Consider the following 21,007-nt stretch of genomic DNA (forward strand, 5'->3'; position numbering starts at 1 on the left):
TTTTATTTTATTTTATTTGGGGGGCCTGGTGTTCACATTGGAACTCACTATATGGCCCAGGTTGGCCTGGCATTCTCAACAACCCTCCTGCCTCAGCCTCCCTGGTGCCAGGGCCGCTGGGTCTGGCTGACCTGTGGTTTTCACTTTCTAGACTATCTTTATATCTGGAATCAAAGTGTTGCTGGCTTTGTGGGATAAGAGGGATAATATTTCTTCCTTGTCAATTTTTAGTGTAAAATCGGCATTCTTTCTTCCTCAAATGTTTGATGTGTATTCCATTATCTCTGTGTCCTTGGATGTGACACACTTTTGCTAGGGTCTCCAAGATCTTGCCCTCACACCCAAGTCCTCCCTGTGGCTCAGGAAGACCTGTCTGGCCAGCTCCACCCCGGCTCTCCAGCTATCTCTACCACTTCCATTGCTCCAGGCCATGCGTCTTCTCATTGTTCTGATTAGGACAGCCCCATTCCTGGGTGTTGGGTCTTCTCTCTCCTAAGATTAGGGGGCTCCCATGCCTGTGTTGCCTTTCTCTCTATTGGCATCTCTTCCTCATGTCCCAGCATGGTCCTTTCTTATTCTCCATCCTACACTGTAATCAGGGTAGGGTCTGTAGAGAACCGTCCTCCATGGAAGCCCATCTTCTCCCTCCATGTGTGGCTTACAACACACGTGCATCATCATTTGCTTTTTGGTCAACTCCTTAAAGACAGGAATCTTGTCTACCATCTTTGTGCCTATATCTCCTGCATCCAGCAAAGATTTGGCACAAACTAAGTCTTCTGGTGCCATAAAGGTCTGTTGATTAAGTAGATGGACAGCAGACTGTCCCAGTGGTCAGACAAACTGTGTATCAGAGGCGCTGTCAAGCCTGTCAGCCAGCCCGATGTCTCGGTTCAGCCCGAACGAGGTCAGGCAGCCCTGGAGTGGGGTGGGTTGTTCTTTGGAGAGTGTCTGTTGACTGATGAGCCCAGAGAAGTCCTGGGGTGACAACAAAGCTAAAGACCTGGGCTTCCATCCGAGGCGTTTCTGGCCCATTCCCTACTCAGTTTCACAGCTCATGGCTCTCCTAACAGGAAGTGAAGTCTTGTGGCGTGGGGGGGTGAGGAGACCGGTGAACCTGTCCCCACCCCTGGCAGCTGCAGTGCAGAGACTGCTGTAGGGCTTCTGGACCCCATAAAAAGTCTCACCTGGGGTGGTGGCACTCAGGAAGAGCCCGTGGGACCACAGAGAGGGCTTTGTGGCTTCCCTGCTCCCCACCCCAGTCCCCCCAGCTTGGGCTCTCTGCTCATGGAAACTCCCCTGCTGTACTTGGCTGCCTGGCCCCAGGAGACGGGCTAGGTTGCACGTTGCCACTGTCCAAGCTCTGGGGGGGGGGGAGGACAGGACATGAACCTGCGCTTCTGAGGACCACTTTTTATAAGTAAACGCACCCTCAGTGACCCTCCTTAGACCAAGGGAGGCCTTGCTCCTGGAGGAGGACAAGGCCTTACATAGAGAGTTAAGGCTGGGACAGTTAATCCCAGGCATCCCCAGCAACACCTCTACTGTGGGGTCATGAATGTGGCTGGAGTCCCATCCTAGGAGATGCGTAGGAGGGCATCCTAGCGGCGTCTATGGGAAGCAGCTGTTCCCAATAACCGACAGTGGAACCAGCTGCCAGCAACCGTGCAGCCTCCATCCTGCTCACTGACAAACTCTATGACCAGAAGACCCCACTCATGGTGACATCAGCCTCCATCTCACACCGCTGAGGGAAATGAGCTCAGGGCAGTCTTCAGAGACTGCGTGTTTACTTACAGAGACCCTGGCCGTCACCAGCTCTTTGACCAGACATTCCCGGCTCTGGCCAGCATGAAGCAGAAATTTCCTTAAACACATAACTTTGGCCGCAATCTATCAATTGCTCCCTTCCTTTCCTTTTCTTTTTTCCAGTAGGAAAATTCCTAGTTCTGATCCCAAACAGAAGCCTAGAGAAGTCAGGGAATTACCACAAAGACCCCCAGGGGCCACGTGTGGTGGGATGTGCTTGCAATCCTGGCATTGGGGAAGCTGAGGCAAGAGGAATGGGCAAGTCTGAAGACTGTATGCACTATATAGTGAGTTTAAATCTAGCCTGGGCTACATAAGGAGACCTGATATCAAAACAAACACAAGATTCCATAGGGTCTTTCCTAGCTTAGATCATTCGCACCTGTGAAACCACCAAATTGGTTCTCTGTCCCCGTGGGAGGAGGGTGTCAGGATGATGGCTTCATGACCTGGAGGGCACAATCTTTCCTGTCTTCCCTAGGCCCTGGGCCACCCTGAGCTCACTTTCAGAGCACTTCCCAGCCTGCAACCCTGGCTGCACCCTGACCCCTCCTTCATTCCCTCTAGGTCAGGGATATTTCAGGAGAGTATAAGAGCCGCCAGTTTTAACAGGTTCTAGGGGATTCCCAAGACAGGCACCCCACCAACCTGAGCTGCCTCCTGCCCCACCTCTCAGCTCCTTGTGTATTGCTGCTGCTGGAACGTAGCCACTCTAGGACTCCTTGAGGGGACAGGAGTCATGGAGGTCCCGTCTCTCCAATGCTTCATGATCTCAAGGCCAGTCATGCCAAGAGCAGAGATCCCCATCTAGGAGTACCAGTCCTGAGAACAGCTGCCTGAGCTGACCTGGGGCTGGGCAAGCAGGCACAGACATGTCAAGGAGCTGAGGCCTGACTTGACCCAGCCCTACCCTGTGCCTGATCCTGCTGAACTCAGCATGCTGCAGCCCTGGTATAGGCTGGAGACAGTCCAGTCAGAAGAGCGCGTTGAACTGTGTGTACACGAGGCACGAAAGTATTAAAGCTCCAGAGTAGGGTGGGGGTGGAGGGAACAACTCACCTGCACTGAAGAAACGGCTAGATTTTCTTGCATCGCTCTCAAAGCACAACTCGTCAGAACTACCTAGACACATGGTTTAAGTGAACTCAATTAGTTGGTACGTCTGCTGGACCCGGGAGTGGTAGGGTATGATGGCGGAAAATTCCAGAAAAGAACATATATAACAGAGCTGGGATTCAGACTCAGTTCTGTCTGAACCTAAAGATTCTAGATTATTTTGACCCTAAAAAGTACTTAACTCAAAGGCCAGCACGATGGTTCAGAAGGTGCAGCTTTGCTGCCAAACCTGATGACCTGAGGTCAATCCCCGTGGTTCACACGGTAGAAAGAGAACTGGCTCACACACGTTGTCCTCTGACCTTTGCATGCATGTGTGCACGCGCGCACAAACACACACACGCACGTACACACACAACTAAATAAATGTAATAAAAAAGTATTGGCCATATTCCTTCTGTACACTATCCTTCATTCTATAGTCTTAGTTTGTATTTTTAAATTTTGTTTGGTTTGGTTTTGTTTTTGAGACAGGGTTTCTCTGTGTAGCCCTGACTGTCCTGGAACTCACTCTATAGACCAGGCTGTCCTCAAACTCAGATTCACTGCCTCCCCGGTGCTGGGATTAAAGGTACGCGTCACCACCTTCCAGCTGTCGTTTTATGGTAAACTATTCCATAGATAGATGAGACCCAGCCTGGGTGTAGGACAGGATCTTGAGCTCTTTCTGGCACCCCAGAAAGCACCCCAGCACATCTCATTATCCTAAGTCAGCCCCAGCAGGGAAAGGGAAGGCAGAAAGCTGTGGGCTGTGTCCTCCAGGAAATCAGCTTTAATGTCACTCACATGGAGACAGACTCCCAAACATGTCTCCAGGTGAAGGTATACACTAGACACTTGGACCGCTGGAGATTGATCTTAGATCTTTTCCTGTCATAGTTTCATCCCATGAGAAATAGGCAAGAAGGGCCCCAGAAGGCCACAGCACAGCTCTACCTGGGTCACCAGTGCCCCTCTAGATTTACAGGACACCACTGAGCAAGTACTTCTGAAATGTCTTCTGAATAAGTGAGCATATAATTTTATGAATGAATTGATGAGTGTAAGATGAATGCTTTCACATAAATATTAAGAGACCACCCACATGTTCGCAGAGGCTCACTGACTGACTATAGACAAATGGGCCTGTTTCCAGAGCCAAATACCTAAGTTTAACATCTGTAAAGACCAGCTCGTGTTTACTCCAAAATGACCTCCTATGGAGCAACTCCACTTGTCTCTGTGAAGACACAGAAGCCCACAGCTTATCCTCCATGACACCCACATGCAAAGGCTTACTCAGAGGTGTGGACACTTACTCCCAGGCCTCAGCACACATAAGCACACTTTCTACCAAAGAAACACAGCTGCCCACACAGGCAAGCCCAGGACGATCGCCCAAACCCACGCAGATTATGGACAGCTAGACAAAAAGGCACAGCCTGAGACCCGAGACAGACCAGGATGGAGACACCTGTCCACAGAGACTCCCGAGCTACCCCAGCCCTCCCACGCTGTCTGCTCCCCACCCTCCTGTCTGCAGCTGGGAAGGAAACGGGATGGGAATCCTAAGGAATTCCTGCTGCAGATGGTTGAGGCACCCCCTCCCCCCCAGTAATCTCGGGCCAGGATCCTAGGGCACAGAAGCAGATGGTGTGTGTTGGGGGAGGGGCTCCTCTTGCTGAGGACTCTGCCCTTAGTCCCTGGCTTCTCTCATGACTTGGCCAAGTGAAAACTGGGCACTGGACTCTCAGACAGGAGCAGAGACCCTGCTACACTGACTCTGCCCCTGACAAGGTGATTTAGCAGAGCCTGGGGACCAGTGCTTTCCCAGAGGCTGTCTTCCTTCTCAGAAAACAGCCCCGCCATAAGCTTGATCTCCAAAACAGGCGTAGGATGAGAACACCCTGCTCCCCTCCAAATGCACGGGCAGCCCATCATGTCATCAAAGCAGAATGTCCACGTCACTCCAAGGCCGTAGGGATCAGAGGCCAGGGTTCTAGTCTCATTCGGCCTTGTCTCTGTCTTTCCACTTCTGTGGAACAGGCCGTGGGGATATGATGACTGCAGGTCTATGCCGAGAGAGGCAGTGTTTCCAGTGCCCCCGGGAGTTCAGAGGCAGAGGCAGCAGTTAAAGGGCTCCAACCCCAAGGAGGATGACCCAGTAGGGGAGCTCCTCTGAACTGGCAGAGTTGAAATACAGGTTGAGAGATATAATAGCTCAGTGGATAGCATCTTCCCAGCATGCACGAAGCCCCAGGTTTGATCCTCAGGACTTCACAAACCAAGCATGGTGGCATACGCTTGGGATCACAACACTCAGAAGGTGGAAGCAGGAAGATCAGGCATTAAGGTCGTTCTCGGCTACAGAACAAGTTTGAGGCTGGCCCAGATTACATGAGACCCTGTCTCAAACAAAACAAAAACAATGAGCCAAAGCCAGGATTTGAGACTAAAATACCTGGTACTGGGACAAAAGAGAGACTTAAAAAGTGTCCCCTCTAACACATGGTCCTCTCCCCTCACCCTCCCACCGCCAGGGCCCCCAGGCCTCAGTTGGAAGTGGACGCAGAACCGCAGCCCCTCCAGCCAGAAGACACAAATACTGCTCGGCACAGCTGGCTAGACAGTGGAGACTGTTTAGTCTCCGATGTCCAGAACTTAGACAATTGGAGAAGGATTTGGCTGCTGGCAGTGCCTGGATTTGTAGTCTCGAAGAAATCATAATCAGAGCAGGCTGGAGGCTTAAGGGCTGAGCAACAGCTGGGACAGGATGGAGGGTCCCCACCGCCTGAGCAACAGCTGGGGCAGGAGGGAGGGTCCCCACTGCCTGAGCAACAGCTGGGGCAGGAGGGAGGGTCCCCACTGCCTGAGCAACAGCTGGGACAGGATGGAGGGTCCCCACTGCCTGAGCAACAGCTGGGACAGGATGGAGGGTCCCCACCGCCTGAGCAACAGCTGGGGCAGGAGGGAGGGTGCCCACTGCCTGAGCAACAGCCGGGACAGGACGGTGGGTCCCCCTGCCTGCCTCTCCTTCAGTGCCCTGTGGGCCTCATGGTCACCTCCTAGGCCTGAAGTGACTGGGATCAACAGGTGACCAGGGTTGAGCGCAAGGCTCTGGTTAATAAGTGACTATCCAGGGGGATTTCCTGTGGGATCCACCGCTGGCACCCCACGTGGCCCATGCTTAACTAGGCAGAAGGGCTAAGGACTCTCAATAGGGAGACTTTTCTGCCCACTGGGCCTGGTGTTGGCACCACAGCCTTAGTCCACCATCAGCCTAGACCACTGGTTTTCAGTCTGAGGGTCACAACCCATTTGGGGGTTGAAGAACTCTTTCACAAGGGCCATACATCCAATATCCTACATATCAGACATTTACATTGATTCATAACAGTATCAAAATTACAGTTATAAATAATTTTATAGTTGGGGCTCACCATAATATGACTGTATTAAAGGGTCATGGCATTAGGAAGGCTGAGGACAGCTGACCTTGGTCTCTTCACTCCGACAGCTTCTCCAGCTGTAGCCTGTGCCCACCTGCTTCCATTATTACTCAGGCTCCAGAGTCCACACTTTCTGAGTCCATCTCTCATTTTGTGCACATCTGAGCACACTGTGGTATCATCCATGGGTTATAACGGCAATCAAACATCCATGATCCAGACTCACCAGCCTAAAAGCCACATTCATAATTCATCGGCTTCCACCAAAAGTGAAGAGAATCTAGGACAGCTGAGGGCACGAGAGGATTGGAGCGCCGCCTGCAGAGCCCAAGGTTACCGGTTCAAGTCCCAAGTAAGTGAGTAATGTGATGTAATGTGTCTGTGTATGAATGTCTCTGTCTCTGTGCTGTCTGGGTGCTGTGATTAATCAGGAAAAAATAAAAACCTTTCCCGATTCACACGCCTTCATTTCTCACATTTAAATCACAAAGAATATATGGATCGCCAGGAGAAAAGCCTGGCTTTAAGCGCCCCAGTTTCTGTGAACAGCATCACAACGGCCCTGTGTTGGAATTAGTCCGAGGCTTTACAAGGAGGCAGCGGCAGTAGGATTGCACTCCCAGTGCGCGGGAGGCAGAGCGGCAGGACAGAGTTCCATGCCATCCCAGGCTGCACAGGCAGCCTCTAAAACACAATGCCAACAGACCCAAAGGCCGTGGAAAGTCCAGCCTCCCATATTCAGGACCAGGAGACACAAATCTCTTTCCCCGGAACATCCACAAGACTGGACTTGCTGAGATTTATTATCCAACTGGGTCCCATGCCCATGTCTGAAACCAATGACTGCTTCTATTCAGAGTGGGTGGATGGAAAAACAGTCAGCCGTTTTACCAGGACCCAAGGAGAGCAGGAAATGGGGAAAGCCCCAGAGGAGAGGTTGGAGGAGTAGCAGAAGGGCGAGCGGGGCCCTGGGCGACAAGAACAGGTGACCTGATGCAGAGGGAACAAGGAAATCCAAGAGCTACGAGGTGAGACTTCCCAAGTACACACCACCGCCATTCCTTTAAACTACACTTGGTGGCGGGGGTCCAGCCCAGTTCAGCTCATAAGAGTATGTGCTGCTCTTCCAGAGGACCTGAGTATGTTCCTAGTACCCATGTATTGAGGGGACCCAGGAACTGCCCCCCACAGTCACCTGTAATTCTAGCTTCAGAGGGATCAATTGTCCCTGGTCTCCAAGGCATTCTCACCCGTATACCTGTGTGTGTGTGTCTTTAAAATAAATAAGTAAATAAGTAAACACTATATTTGAAGTCCAGCAGACTTCTGGCGACAGTCCCTATGGAAATATTTGTGCCCTTGCTTGCCCACGACCAGTGAAATCTTAAGCCACTGTACAATGTATGGGTCCAGTACTTCAGACTGACCTTGCCTCCTCCTGCAGTCTGACCGACCTGACCCATGACACCAAGGCTGGCTGGAAGGGCCTGGAAGAATACATGCTGTTTCCAGTGGGGTCCTCCTGCTAAATACAGACAGAGCCACCTTGGCTCCACTGCCTGTTAGTGGAGCTCCTTTTGCTGGTGAGTCTCCAGTTATTTCTCTGTCTCCCAACTCATTACTAAAGCCTGTTCCTAAACAGGCTTTGCTTTGGGTTTTGGTTTCTTGAATGTTTCAGGTTTTTGTTTCGAAACATTCTCACTCTGTAGCCTGGTTAGCCTAGAGTTCAAAAAATAAAAAAGATGGATAGACATGTGTACAGGCTGGCCTCAAGCTTGTGGTTATCCTCCTGCCCTAGCTTAATGGGCATTCCCCCACTGCCCCAGACAGGGTTTCTCTGTGTACCTTAGCTGTCCTGGAATTCGCTCTGTAGACCAGGCTGGCCTTGAACTCATAGAGACATAGGCCTGTCTCTGCCTCCTCAGTGCTGGGATTAAAAGGATTTCCCCAAGCCTCACAACAGCCTCCTCAGAAGCCCTCACCCACGGACTCCCCCACCACTTCCGGAGGTCTAACTCCAATCCTCTTAAACTGCCATTCAACCATCACTCTTTGCTTTGGGGTGGGTGTGGATTCCATGAATCTTTTCATATAGTCACTCAACAAACTTCTCTTGAGTGCACCAACCGAGACAAATGTGTGTATATCTGTCCTGAGAAGCCTGCCCTCTGAAAGCTTCCGGTGGAATTTTAATGCCGAAAACATCAGCCTGACACAAAGTGCAGCTCGCTGGGACTAAAGTGCTCAGCAGACAGCGCTCTCCCTTCATGGACATTGCTTCGGAACGCTGGAAATTTTCAAAGCCCTTTCCAGGTGGACCAGAGCGCCAGCAGAGTGGGTGGGGATGGTGGTTTCTATCTTGCTTTGGAATGTCGGGATTTGTTTTGGATGTTCTGAACATCAGGTTGGAGATACACGCAACGCGAAGGGGTTCCTAACCAGATCAGGGTCAGAGGCAGTCCAGGACACCGTCTCCATGGTGCGCAGCCCCAGACAGTTGGGAAACAAACAAAAACCCATGGTGGAGAGTGGACAAAGGAAAAAAAAAAAACAACCAAAAAAACAAAAAACAAAAACAAAGGCCAAGAGACGGAAAACTTGGAGGTGGGGGAAGAGGCTATGCGGTGAGACCGTAAAGAGGGGGGTGGGAGTGTTAGAGGGGCTTCGGGAGGGTGTGGTCATGTTTGTGTGTGAAGAACAGAATCCAATCCCAGGGCCTAAGAGTCACCATGGCAACGGGGAGGGTGAGTTCGGCAGATTCCATGCCAACACAAACCTCCTGGGCTTAGCTGTGGATGGGCGCAGATGTGATGCGGCCATGTTATAAAGAAAAACACCTGAACTGGGCTCTTTAAAATCACCTCCCCAGCCCTGGCCTGGCCTGGGAGGCAAGTGCCATTTAATGGAATGAATTAATCATGACCGGCACTGAAACACATATGCTCCTCTCTCATTTATACGGGAAAGCACTAGTAGCTCACAGGATTCTGGGCCCTTCGAAGCTGGCTTCCTACCTGGGAGAGACCCACTTGACACCTCTCCGAATGCTGCATTCCAGGCCATGATGTGTAGTTGACAGAGCTGGGAGGGTGCTTCTCACAAGGCCAAAGCAGCAGGGGCCCCAGTGTGAGGTGGTGGCACCTGAGCACCCCTGACCTCCACTGCCATCAGCCGTCCAGGGATATTCCTCCCTAGTGGGTACATTAGACAGAGAAGAAGCTGCTTCCTCCTGAGCCCCACCCCAAGGTTCCCAGCTTGCCTTCTCCAGAGCTATTGTTAAGATGGCATCTGGCTTAGGCTTAGGGTAGGGGCTGAGTGGAGTTGAGTCTTTTAGGCCTTGTTTCCTTCCTGGCTGATCATCTCACTGCACCTCTCCTCACGGCCAGTGCACCTATGAGACAAAAGAAGCTCAGTGCTTCAGACCCGTAGTTGGGGAATGTTTTAAGTTCTTTTAAAACCAAAAGGGGAGAGCATGCCTTTCTTTAATCCCAGCACTGGGGAGGCAGAGGCAGGCGGATCTCTGTGAGTTCAAGGCTAGCCTGGTCTACAAGAGTGAGTTCCAAGACAGGCTCCAAAGCTACACAGAGAAACCCTGTCTCAAAAATCAAAAACAAAACAAAACAACAAAAAAAGAATGGAGTTTTTCAAGTAAATAGCATGTATCTCCAACTCCAAGGGATCTGAAGCTCTTCTGGTTTCCCTGGGTGCACACACACACACACACACCCTTAAAAAAAAACAAAACAAGGGAGCTGGAGAGATGGCTCAGTGGTTAAAAGCATTGCCTGCTCTTCCAAAGGTCCTGTGTTCAATTCCCGGCAAACACATGATGGCTCACAACCATCTGTAATGAGGTCTGGTGCCCTCTTCTGGTCTGCAGACACACACACAGATAGAATATTGTATACATAACAAATAAATAAATAAATATTAAAAAAAAAAGCCCAGAATATTCAATGCAACCCCTTTTCTGTGGGTTTGGCAGAAGCTCCACCTAGCTCTGAGGATGGGTATGAGAAGCTAGAACTCTAGTTCTGCCGTTTCCTCCTGGTGGACAAGCTATTAAGCTTTCTGGCCTGCCTTCAGATCCTTATCTGCTAAAGTACACAGGCCTGTAATAAACAACTGTGGAGACCAAATACACAGCACACATATACAGTCTATGGTAGCGGTCCTGTCGTCCTGACCAAATGTTTCTCCTTTCTAGTATCTCAGGACACCAGCTTCCCCCTGAAATGCTGTCTACCTGCCCACACTGCTGGACTGCCAGCTCCTGGTGGGTGACTTGATCCTACTTGTACCCCTATGCATAGCACACAGCAGCTGTTCACGTCTGTGAGGTCAGCGCCTACAAGTCCCACTGCCAACTCCTGTCCACCATGAAGGAAAAGAGTGAGGTTCTTAACACTGAGTATAGCCGTGGACAGTCACAGAGACAGCTTAGTATTTAGGAAAATATCTTTATTGTTTTTTTTAACTGTCCTACTATTTGATTTAAAAAGCATAGTAGTGGCTTTTTCACAAACTTTACAAATTGTAGAAAATGATTTTCTCATTCACTATGAAAACCTCATTCCCGTTCAACAGGGTTCTTTTCTGGTTGAAGCCTGGCAGGAAGGAGGGAATGAACAACACAGCACGGGCAGCTGGGGACTCTCTCCTCACACACTAAAGCTCAGGCTGAGTCCCAAAGACGACAGCTCCTCTGAGGGAGACCCAGCCCATGAAGATGTGTGGCCAACTGAGGCCAGAAGCCCCCTGAAGGCCTAGAATGTTGTATATCAAGGCAGCTTCGTGGGAATGAGGACCACAGCGAGCTTATGGCTTGGATCCTTCTCCCTGTAACACAGCCAGGAAAGAGGCTGTGGACCCAGGCCACTTGGTGCTCCAGGTTTAGACTTCTCCCCTTTTATTTGGCTCACAGAGGCTAATTTGTCAGTTACTTAAAAACAAACAACAACAAAAACAGAAAACAAACATTTGGTTCCGTTTCAGCTGTAATCAGAGTTGGCCATTTTTAGAAAACGATGACAGAGCTGCTAGTTGTTAAGTCTGCATTTTGTTATCCGCTGAGGCTCCTTCTCTCGTGTGCTTAAGGAAGGAGGGAGGGACAGCTGTGGCAGAAACCGTTTGTTGATCTGAGAAAACCGTTCAAATGTCTTGCACCCGCAGACTAAAGCCGATGGAATCCCCAAATGATCCCACTGATTTGAATGAGAAACACGACCGTCCCTCTTGGGTGTCTTGAGTCAAAACAAGGCAACCACTTAGTGATTTATCACCCCAAGTTCTCTCTTCCAAAAGGCATTAGAGAAAGGGCCAGCCTCCATCTGAGCGACTGGAAACACCACCAACAGCTTGGACACTTTGCTTTTAAACGCAGCAGGAGTTACTTTCCCGTTGGCCCTGGCTGAAGAGCCACCTCCCTAGACTATTTAGGAAGAAGCAGACAAGTGAGGGGCCAAGGGTCCCCACTGACTGGATTGTGGCTGGGCACATCATCAAAGGCAATCAGTACATGTATGGCATATGAAAATTGTCCTGTGCACCCCCTGCAGCTGGTCCACAAACTCGGCCTGACTGGATATGGGATGCAGGAGGTAGAGGACAAGCTTCCGTAAGGCACACGGTGAGTGGCCCCCACTCCAGGTGCCCATGATCATCCCTTCACTCGGTTCCAGAAGTGCTGGAAAGCAGAGGAGTTGGCGACACTCACAATGAGCAGCAGCAGCAGATACAGGGACATCATGACCATGAACCAATGGCTGGACAACCAGGAGAGCTGGCGTGAGGCCCTGCCCAGAGGGAAAAAGAGAGTTGGCAACTCGGGAAAAACATTTTTTGTTTTAAGTGTATGCAAGAAGTTCTGGCTCAGAGAACACGACATGATGGATTTCATCCTCTGTGAGCCTCGAAGGGAAGCTTCGTGCGGCTCTGCCCGAGAGACCTGGGGCTGTTGGCCCTGGCACCGCCAACTCGCCTTTCAACAGAACATTTTCTAACTGCACAAACACGGCTATGCAATGAGCTCACCCACTCTTCCCCGGTTAGCTCCTCTATTGCCTTTTATAACTCGCTTTTCTTAAGGCTTTGGTATTTAAAAGGATGCCCCATCTCAGGGTGTCTGCACAGATGGTTGCAAGCTCCTTGCGAAGGTCTTGTCTGTATGAGCAGAGACAAATGTGAGCTGGGGGAATCTTTTTTATTATTGTGTGTGTGTTTGTGTGTGTGTGTGCGCTCTCGCATGCGCACGCACGTGTAGAGGCCAGAGGATAGTCCGTTCTCTCCTTCCACCACGTGGATCACAGAGACGGACCTCAAGGTGGCAGGCTTTGTGGCAGGCGTTCTCACCAGCCTGGGAATCTGTGTGCTACACTGGGAGGTGTTCTAAGCCATCCAAATGTACACAGAAAACACTCGCTAGGGAGTTAGTTAAGAATGCAGTTTTTCAAATAAATAGCATGTATCTCCAACTCCAAGGAATCTGAAGCCCTTCTGGTTTCCCTGGGTGCACGCACACTCGCGTGGGTGCAAACACACACATACACACACTTAAAAAACAAAATAACAAAAACCCAAGAATATTCAATGCAACCCCTTTTCTGTGGGTTTGGCAAAAGCTCCACCACAGACTCCAACAACATAGTAAGCTGACAAAATGACAGTCCCCCTAGGGACCCTGAACATCTTCCTGTCACCATGCTACTAGATGGAATGGGATGTGGCCTCCTCTACAGTCCTCCAGAGCTAAGGGCCCTCATCTGTTGCTGGGGTCAACCCTCTTCTCTCTTTCTTTATTTCGTATCTTCTGCCATGCTGGGGATCGAACCCAGGGCCTTTATGTGCTAGTCAAACACTCTACCACTGTGCTACGTCCTTGACATCAACTCATTAGCGAGATAAAATGAAGTATCTGGGTCCATGGCAGGTTCAGCTGAGCTGCACATTCTCAGCCACTGTCTGGTTCCCATCCTGCCTCTCGACTCAATCTCTGGAATGGAGTTCAGACAAACCAATTGCCCAGGGAGCCCTAGTTTGATTTCATGTACCCCTCAAACAGGCTTGTTTCCAAACAGATCTTCCCCACTAGTATGTTTGGTCCCTTTGGAGTCAGAGCTACATGCGTCTTCTCTACCTCTTTCCTCAGGTGTCCAGCATCATGGAGCGCTTGCTTTACATACATCGGAGGCCCGAGGCTGAGGGAGAGGCGATGCTGACAGCTGAGCGATCGACACTCTGAACACAGCAGCCACCTCCTAAGTTCACGCAGGGAGCTTACCTCCTTGGCTGTTTCTGGGAATACACCAGCAGGTACTTCACCCGAAGAAGTTGGTTGTTGGTGACTACGAAGTACTTAGGAGGGACATCTCCCCCTTCACTGTGCTTGATCCTTGCTCTGCTGCGGTCAATTTCCTTGGTATCTGAAAAAGGAGAGAGAAGCACGCTGTGCCGGGTGTGGTGGGGGGTGGGGGACACGGACGAGGCAAATTAGAAATAGAATTGAGTCAAGGTTCATGGTCCTGAGGCGCAAAGTCAGCAGGCTGAGGACTGCACCCGTGTTCCTGTGCGAATCAGGAGATTCTGGCAGGCAGGAAGACAAATGGGAAGAGAGACTAGGAAAACAGAGAGAGGAAAATAAAGCCGCAGAACGGAACAAGCAGAAGGCAGACGTAATCGGAAGGCTGAAACGGCAGATCAGCATCATGTACCAGGCCAGGACCAGGACTCACCGGAGAGCAGAGAGCCTCAGCACGACAGCTTCTTTATTTATCTGTTTAGAGACCAGTCACCCGTGCCTGAACTCAGTGCCTAGCTAAGGGTAACCTTGAACCTCTGACCCTCCAATCTTCTGAGTGCTGGGCTTGCAGGTTCACACTACTGTACCAAGTTGATGCTGTGTTGAAGGTGAACACAGGGCCTCACACCTGCCAGGTGAATACTCTACCAATTGTGCTACAACCCCAGGGCCTAGGAGGCATTCTGAATAAATCACACTAGACTCGAGTTTTCAGAACACTTACTTCCACCAGGCCTGGTGGAGCACATCTTTGCATCTTTGACCTCAGCACTTTTTTTTTTTTTTTTGAGACAGGGTCACACTATGTAGCCCTGGCTGTCCTGGAACTCACAGTAGACCCACCTGCCTTTGCCTCCTGATTGCTGGGATTAAAGGCTTGAGAGGGAGGCAGAGGCAGGCATATTGCCTGTGAGTTCATGGCCATCCTGGTCAACAGCATGAGTTCCAGGACAGCTAGGGTTACAAACACAAAAACAGATAAAGACTTCCACCACTCCTACTAAGACTTTTGTTTGTTTGAACTTGCTATGTAGCTGAGGACAACCTTTAACTCTTGACCCTCTTCTCTACGTCCCCAGTACTGGAATTACAGGTATCTATCACCATGCCCTGCCCAGGATTTTAAGGGGAAAAAAAATTTTTTTCAGACAGGATCTCACTATGTGGCTCTGTCTAGTCAGGAACGACTAGCCTTGAACTCACAGAGATCAGCCTGCCTCTGCCTCTCAAGTGTTGGGATTAAAGGTGTGCACCTCCATGCTAAGGCTAGTCCTTATCTGCTGATCCTCCTGTTCTGCTTCCTACTCACTGAGACTACAGGCTCATGCCAGCGCACCAGGCAAAACTTTTTTTGTTTTTTGTTTTTGCTGTTGTGGATTTTATGTGTACTTGTGCAGTGCTGAACCCAGGGCCTTGTACATGCTAATCAAGTACTTAAGTCTGGTCTGAGAGGAAGGGAGGACACTCTTTCCTGTTAATAACACAGAAAGACTTCATCAAACACAAGCCAGGGCTCTGGGCAGCAGAGGCTGGGCAGTTGTGTTTTGATGTCTAATGTCTCCATATGCAAACTTGCTAAGAATTACGCACGCAAGCGGGCGTTCGTGCTGTCTGGTTTGGGAGGGTGGCGTCAGACCTGGGCCTGTTCCTTGGGTCCAGTTGTTTCACATTAGAGGCCAGAACAGTTTGTGTCTTGAATTCTCCTCTTCTTAGTAAAGCCAACAGCCCAGTTTGGAGACAGGAATGACAGTCCTGTGACTCTTCTGCCTTGGAGGAGGGTGGCCCAGAGGGAGGCACTGGGCATGTAATCCAAGGGGCACCTCAAGCCAGTGGAGTTGAGGTGGCTGCTAGCTATCTGCTCCTGGAGAGTCCATGGCCTCAGATGCCCCTCTGGTCGTCTGGGGATTCCAGCACACTCCAGCGGAGCACAGAGAATCTGGACCCATTATCCTTAGCTTTTGTTGAGCAAACCTTTATTGCATGTTAATTGGATACCAGGTTTTCTGATGATGCGAGTGCCCAGAAATAATAGCAAAAGTCTGACTCCCAACGAGCCATGCCCTCACCTTACAAGTATGTAAGGTTTCCATTTGTCAAATCTTTTTTTTCTTAATTTTTGGGTTTTTTGTTTTGGTTTTTGGTTTTTCAGGACAAGGTTTCTCTGTGTAACAACCCTGGCTGTCCTAGAACTGGATTTGTAGACCAGGCTGGCCTCAGACTCACAGAGATCTGCTTGCCTCTGCCTCCCATGTGCTGGGATTAAAGGAATGAGTCACCACCTGTTTTTTTTTCTTAATTTTTATTTTATATGTATGAGTGTTTCACATGAATGTATGTATGTTCACCACATGTCTGGTACCCATGAGGCCGAAAGAGAATGTTAGATCCCAGTTGGAGTTACAGGTGGTTGTGGATCCCACAGTGTGGCTGCTAGACACAGGTTTCAGGTCCTCCGGAAGAGTCTGCATTTGTTAAATCCTGCCTCCTTCCCAAAGCTTTCCCTGGGCATCTTGAACCCTCTCAGCTGCTCCTTGTCAGCCCCTCCCCAGAACTGCCTGACTCCTACCTGTAGTGTGATCTTTTCCTATCACGTGTTCCATCCCTGAGAAGCCATTCCCGTCCTTGCAGCCCAGCCTTTGTCCTGTCTGTGCTGCTCTGGACCATGCAATGGCCGTCCACCCCACACCTGAGCCAGAGCAAGAGCCGCAGCCAGGCCTGGGCCCAGCGCTCACTCACCCTTCTTCTTGGTTTGGCACTTGACATCTGGATGATCGATGACCTCACACACGGCTACACAGCTAAGGATTGGGCCGAGGAGGCTATGCTGCCACCCATGGCCATGAGGACTGTAAATGAGGGCCAGGCTCAAGTCACTCGTGAGGTAGGTCCCTTCTCCAAACAAAGATGTCTGGAAGAGCAGAGGCGAAAAGAAAAAGCACACAAAACTGAATGGAGACTAGGTGTCACCAGATGGCATGTGTCCTTCTTCCACAGAGCTGGAAACAAACATTTTCACACTCCTCCCACCCCTTTAAGACAAATAACCTGATGTCATCATAGGGCTCAGGACTAAACACATTCCCATCTGATCAGGGGTTCAGCTGACAGGATCTGGCCACCTAGCCTGGCAAAGGAGCTGTACCTTGTGGTCAAGGTTGAATGGAAAAAACAACAGCGATATCGGAGTCCAAACAGACCTCAGTTTCAATGTTCCAGCGAGTTACATAAATTCTGTGTTTCAGTTTCTGCACCTACAAAACACTGTAAAAATTCCTCCTCCACAAGCTTATGACCACGTTTCAAAGACATAAGGTAGGGCAGGAGGTGTAGCTCACTGGTAGAGCTCTTGCCTAAGCATCCAGTCCTCAGCAACACCACACACACAACTATAGACAATGTACATAAAACAATGTGCATTTGGAGGCTATCTGGTGACAGTCACAGGTGGGCAGGCCATCACAGGTGCTACTGTTATAATGAACAGAGTAATTCCCATCACATCAATGCATTGAACATAGCTACACTTAGGGGTTTGCAAAAGGAAAGTTACATCCTATTATTTGAAAAAGAAATGAGTCAGGCAGTGGTGGCACATGCCTTTAATCCCAGTACTCGTGAGGCAGAGGCAAACAGATCTCTGAGTTCATGGCCAGCTTGGTCTACATAGACAGGTTCCAGGACTGGCTCCAAAGCTACCAAGAAACCCTGTCTCAAAAAAACAAAACAAAACAAAAAACAAACAAATAAACAAAACCAAGTCTCTCTGACCAGAAACTGGGACTAAATGAAGGACCTGGCTGAGTTTTACTCTGTGTTGTTGTGGGCTAAGAAAACATCCAAGAAGCTAGGCTGCAGCTGCCTGACAAGGGCTGTTAAGTTGGTTGCCTCCCTAAGGAAGTGTGGCAGATAAAGCACTGGCAAACAGCCTATGGCAGGCACAGGCAACACACTCTTCCTTGGCTATGACAGGCACCAACAACTGAACACCACTCAGTCACAGTAACGTCCACCATGGCGCTAGTCACACTTCTCTTCACAGTCTAGAAGCTTCCATCAATGGATGGACCTGATACTCAAGTTGAAAGTTGACTGCTGTCTGTGGATGCTAGACCCAGTATCTTAGATGACCCTGGACTCCAGGAGTTCACTGAAATACATCCTCAGCTCTGGAACGGAGAAACCCTGTGGTGTGGGGCAAATGAAACAGACCTCTGCTTTCTGAAGGTCCTTGGAAAGCTCCCATGCCAAGTTGGACAATGTCCCCATTTTTCCAAAGTTGACACAGACCAACTCCAGGGACAATGAACACCCTCTGATCAGACCCCACAGCAGTATTCTCTTTCTTTTTAAAAATATTATTCATTTGGGCAGTGGTGGTGCACACCTCTGATCCCAGCACTCGGGAGGCAGGTGGATCTCTGTGAGTTCAAGGCCAGCCTGGTCTACAGCATGAGTTCCAGAATAGGCAGGGCTACACAGAGAAATTCTATCCTGAAAAAAAAAAAACAACAAAAAACAGTCTGTGTGTGTGTGACACACAAGTAAGAAGATAACTGTGGGAGTGGAGTTGGTTGGAGAGAGAGAGACACACACACACACACACACACACACACACACACACACACACACACACACACAGGTAAGGAGATAACTGTGGGAGTTGGTTCTCCCTTCATGTGAGTGCCTGGGATCAATCTCAGATCATCAGGCTTAGCAGAAGTCACCTTTACCCACTGAGTCATTCATTTCTCTGTCACTGCACATTAGTCCTTTACTTAAGTCCTACATATGTCTTCAGCTTCTGAGACTCAAAGCCTTGTGCCAGGCTGCTGGGAGCAGAGAGCTCAAGAGAGTCCCAGGGCATTTCCACCCCCAACAAGGATAACTTCACAGCTTCTCCCTGGTACATGAGCTACCTCAAGGGAACCCTAGAGTACAAACTCCAGGCAAGTTCCAGGGTAAAACAGAGACCCCTGGATTCCAGTAGCCTGGCCATAGAAGCAAGCCCAGGGCCAGCATAAACAAGCCCGTCATCCTCAGCAGAACCCACCAGCGCTAATCAGATGCAGCAGGGCTGGAAGAAGCTTCTCCAGCCTCGGGGCTACATCAGCCCTGACGGAGCCAGCCCATCAAGACGAGACAGATGCTGCTCTGCCTGGGGAGGGCCCACAGCACCTACTACCTCAGATGCCCTCTCTGCTGGCCTACAATAGCAGCTGCTGCTTCTCCTGGAGCCTAGGAAACCAAGCAGCCTCTGTGAATACAAGCCACTTCAATCGCTGTGTGAGCTCAGAGGATAGTGGGCACCAGTGCCACGGAAGAGGGGACAGACTGGAACAGCATGAGTTCCTTTGCCCAGGCCCTCATGGCTGCCCACGCCTGTTGAGCGACAGGCCCTAGACTGTCATCCTCCTCCTCCTTCCTAAGGGGTAGAATAAGTGTCAGAAGGGAGAGGGTGGTTAACAGTTTTGACTCATGAAGATGAGAGGAAAACAGTTCTGGGGAAGGACCTCCTCTTGCTGAATCTTGGCACACCCCGCAATTTCTCAGGGCTGACAGGAGCTCAGCAATGCTTATGGTCACCTGGGGATCCTGTTAAAGTGTGGGTTCTCACAGTGTCGTCTCAGGCAGGCCTGAGGCTTCACACTTCCAATGAAGGGCTCCTGGATTTGCTTCTCCTGCTGGCTCAGGGTCCACACTGTATGACCACTGGAAGGGTTGGTGAAGAACACCGGTGTGTGCTACTCGCAGTGTCTCAACTAAGTGGTCTGGGATGCAGCTGGCATTGGGATTTTCATTTGTTTTTGTGAAACAAGGTCTCATGTAGCACAGGCTAACATCAAACTCCCCACTAGCCCAGGATGACTTTGAACTTCAGATCCTCTTACCTCTACTTCCCTAGTGTTAGGATTATAGGTGGACACCACATCATTTTATGCAGGTGCTGCAGGTTGAATTTAGGGCCTAGTGCACACCACGTAAACATTCTACCAGCTAGGTTACATCCCAAGCTCTCTGGTACTAGTATTTTTGTTTTCTTTATTTTAGATTTTTTATTTATTTGTATGTTTGTGAATCTGCTTGTCTGTTTCTTTGTGTAGTGCCCATGGAGTTCAGAAGAGGGTGTTGGATAACTACAGAAAGCTACAGGCAGTAGCCACCCAAGGTTAATCCTCGGAATTGAACCCAGATCTTATGCAAGAGAATTAAGTACTCTTAGCTCCTGAGCCTCTTCTCCAGTCCCAGCACAAGGATTTTGTTGTTATTGTTGTTTGTTTCTCAAGACACGGATTCTGTGTAGCTTTGGAACCTGTCCTGGAACTCCCTCTGTAGACCAGACTGGCCTCCAACTCAGAGATCCCTCTGTCTCTGTCTCCCGAATGCTGGGATTAAAGGTGTGCGTCACCACCGCCAGCAGCACAGGGATTTTAAAAGTTTCCCAAGTAATCTAAATGTAGAGTTAAGGCCAGAAACCACTAATGCTTCCCCAACCATAATCAGCCTGGAAATCTCCCAGAAATCCTGTTAAAACACAGTGGGCCTAGCCGGGCGGTGGTGGCGCACGCCTTTAATCCCAGCACTCGGGAGGCAGAGGCAGGCGGATCTCTGTGAGTTCGAGACCAGCCTGGTCTACAGAGCTAGTTCCAGGACAGGCTCTAAAGCCACAGAGAAACCCTGTCTCGAAAAACCAAAAAAAAAAAAAAAAAAAAAACCGAAAAAACAAAAAACACAGCGGGCCTGAGATGCTGCATTGACCCAGGTGGCCAGGTGATCACTCCAAGCACCATGGCCTCAGCCAACCCACCTCCCCATGAGTCCCCTCCCACGCTCCCCAGCAGTAAGCCCCAGACCTACCTTGTTCAGGTGGCAGTGTAGACCATTGTGAATGATAGAGTGGAAGTTCTCTAGACGGCTGCCATGGAAGGCATAGATGAGGTCTCGCTCTCCTTTGGTCTCATAAAACCTGGCGTTGGCTGGGTCAAAGTACTCGATTTCAAATAGGAAGTCCGGAGTGGGAACAGGTGTGTGAGGGGCACCAGTCAGCTGCTGGATCTTTTCGAACTTGCAAACATGAAAGCGAAACAGGAAGGAGTTAGAGGTTTACATGGGACGCTGTTAGGTGTGCAGCAGACGCGTCCCGCTAATGGTCAGCATGCTGACACAGGCCTATCCTTCAGTGCCTGGGAGGTAGAGTCAGGAAGATTGTAGGTCAAGCTCATCTTCAGCTCTATATCAAGTTCAAGGCCAGGCTGGGCTACGTGAGACAAAACAAGGGATGGAAGAAAGAGGGTAAGGAGTGGAAGAAGGGAGAAGACAGACCAAAGGCCTCCTAAAACCTTGGGCTCCAGGCCTGGAG

At 50.0% G+C, this 21,007-nt stretch overlaps 1 protein-coding gene across 1 annotated transcript in view; it reads right to left on the bottom strand.

Moving 5' to 3' along the window:
* Positions 1-10,799: 10,799 nt before the first annotated feature.
* Positions 10,800-21,007, bottom strand: part of Parp16 (poly(ADP-ribose) polymerase family member 16) — a 27,857-nt gene continuing 17,649 nt past the window's right edge. The window contains exons 4-7 of the mRNA XM_005347767.3: positions 20,506-20,712; positions 16,387-16,558; positions 13,633-13,774; positions 10,800-12,148 (exon numbers count right to left, since the gene is read on the bottom strand). Of these exons, the coding sequence (XP_005347824.1) occupies positions 12,013-12,148; positions 13,633-13,774; positions 16,387-16,558; positions 20,506-20,712 (657 nt within the window). The 3' untranslated portion in view covers positions 10,800-12,012. The remainder of the gene's footprint in view (positions 12,149-13,632; positions 13,775-16,386; positions 16,559-20,505; positions 20,713-21,007) is intronic.

The sequence above is a fragment of the Microtus ochrogaster genome, chromosome 5, assembly GCF_000317375.1.
Source record: "Microtus ochrogaster isolate Prairie Vole_2 chromosome 5, MicOch1.0, whole genome shotgun sequence".
NCBI classification, from domain to species: domain Eukaryota; kingdom Metazoa; phylum Chordata; class Mammalia; order Rodentia; family Cricetidae; genus Microtus; species Microtus ochrogaster.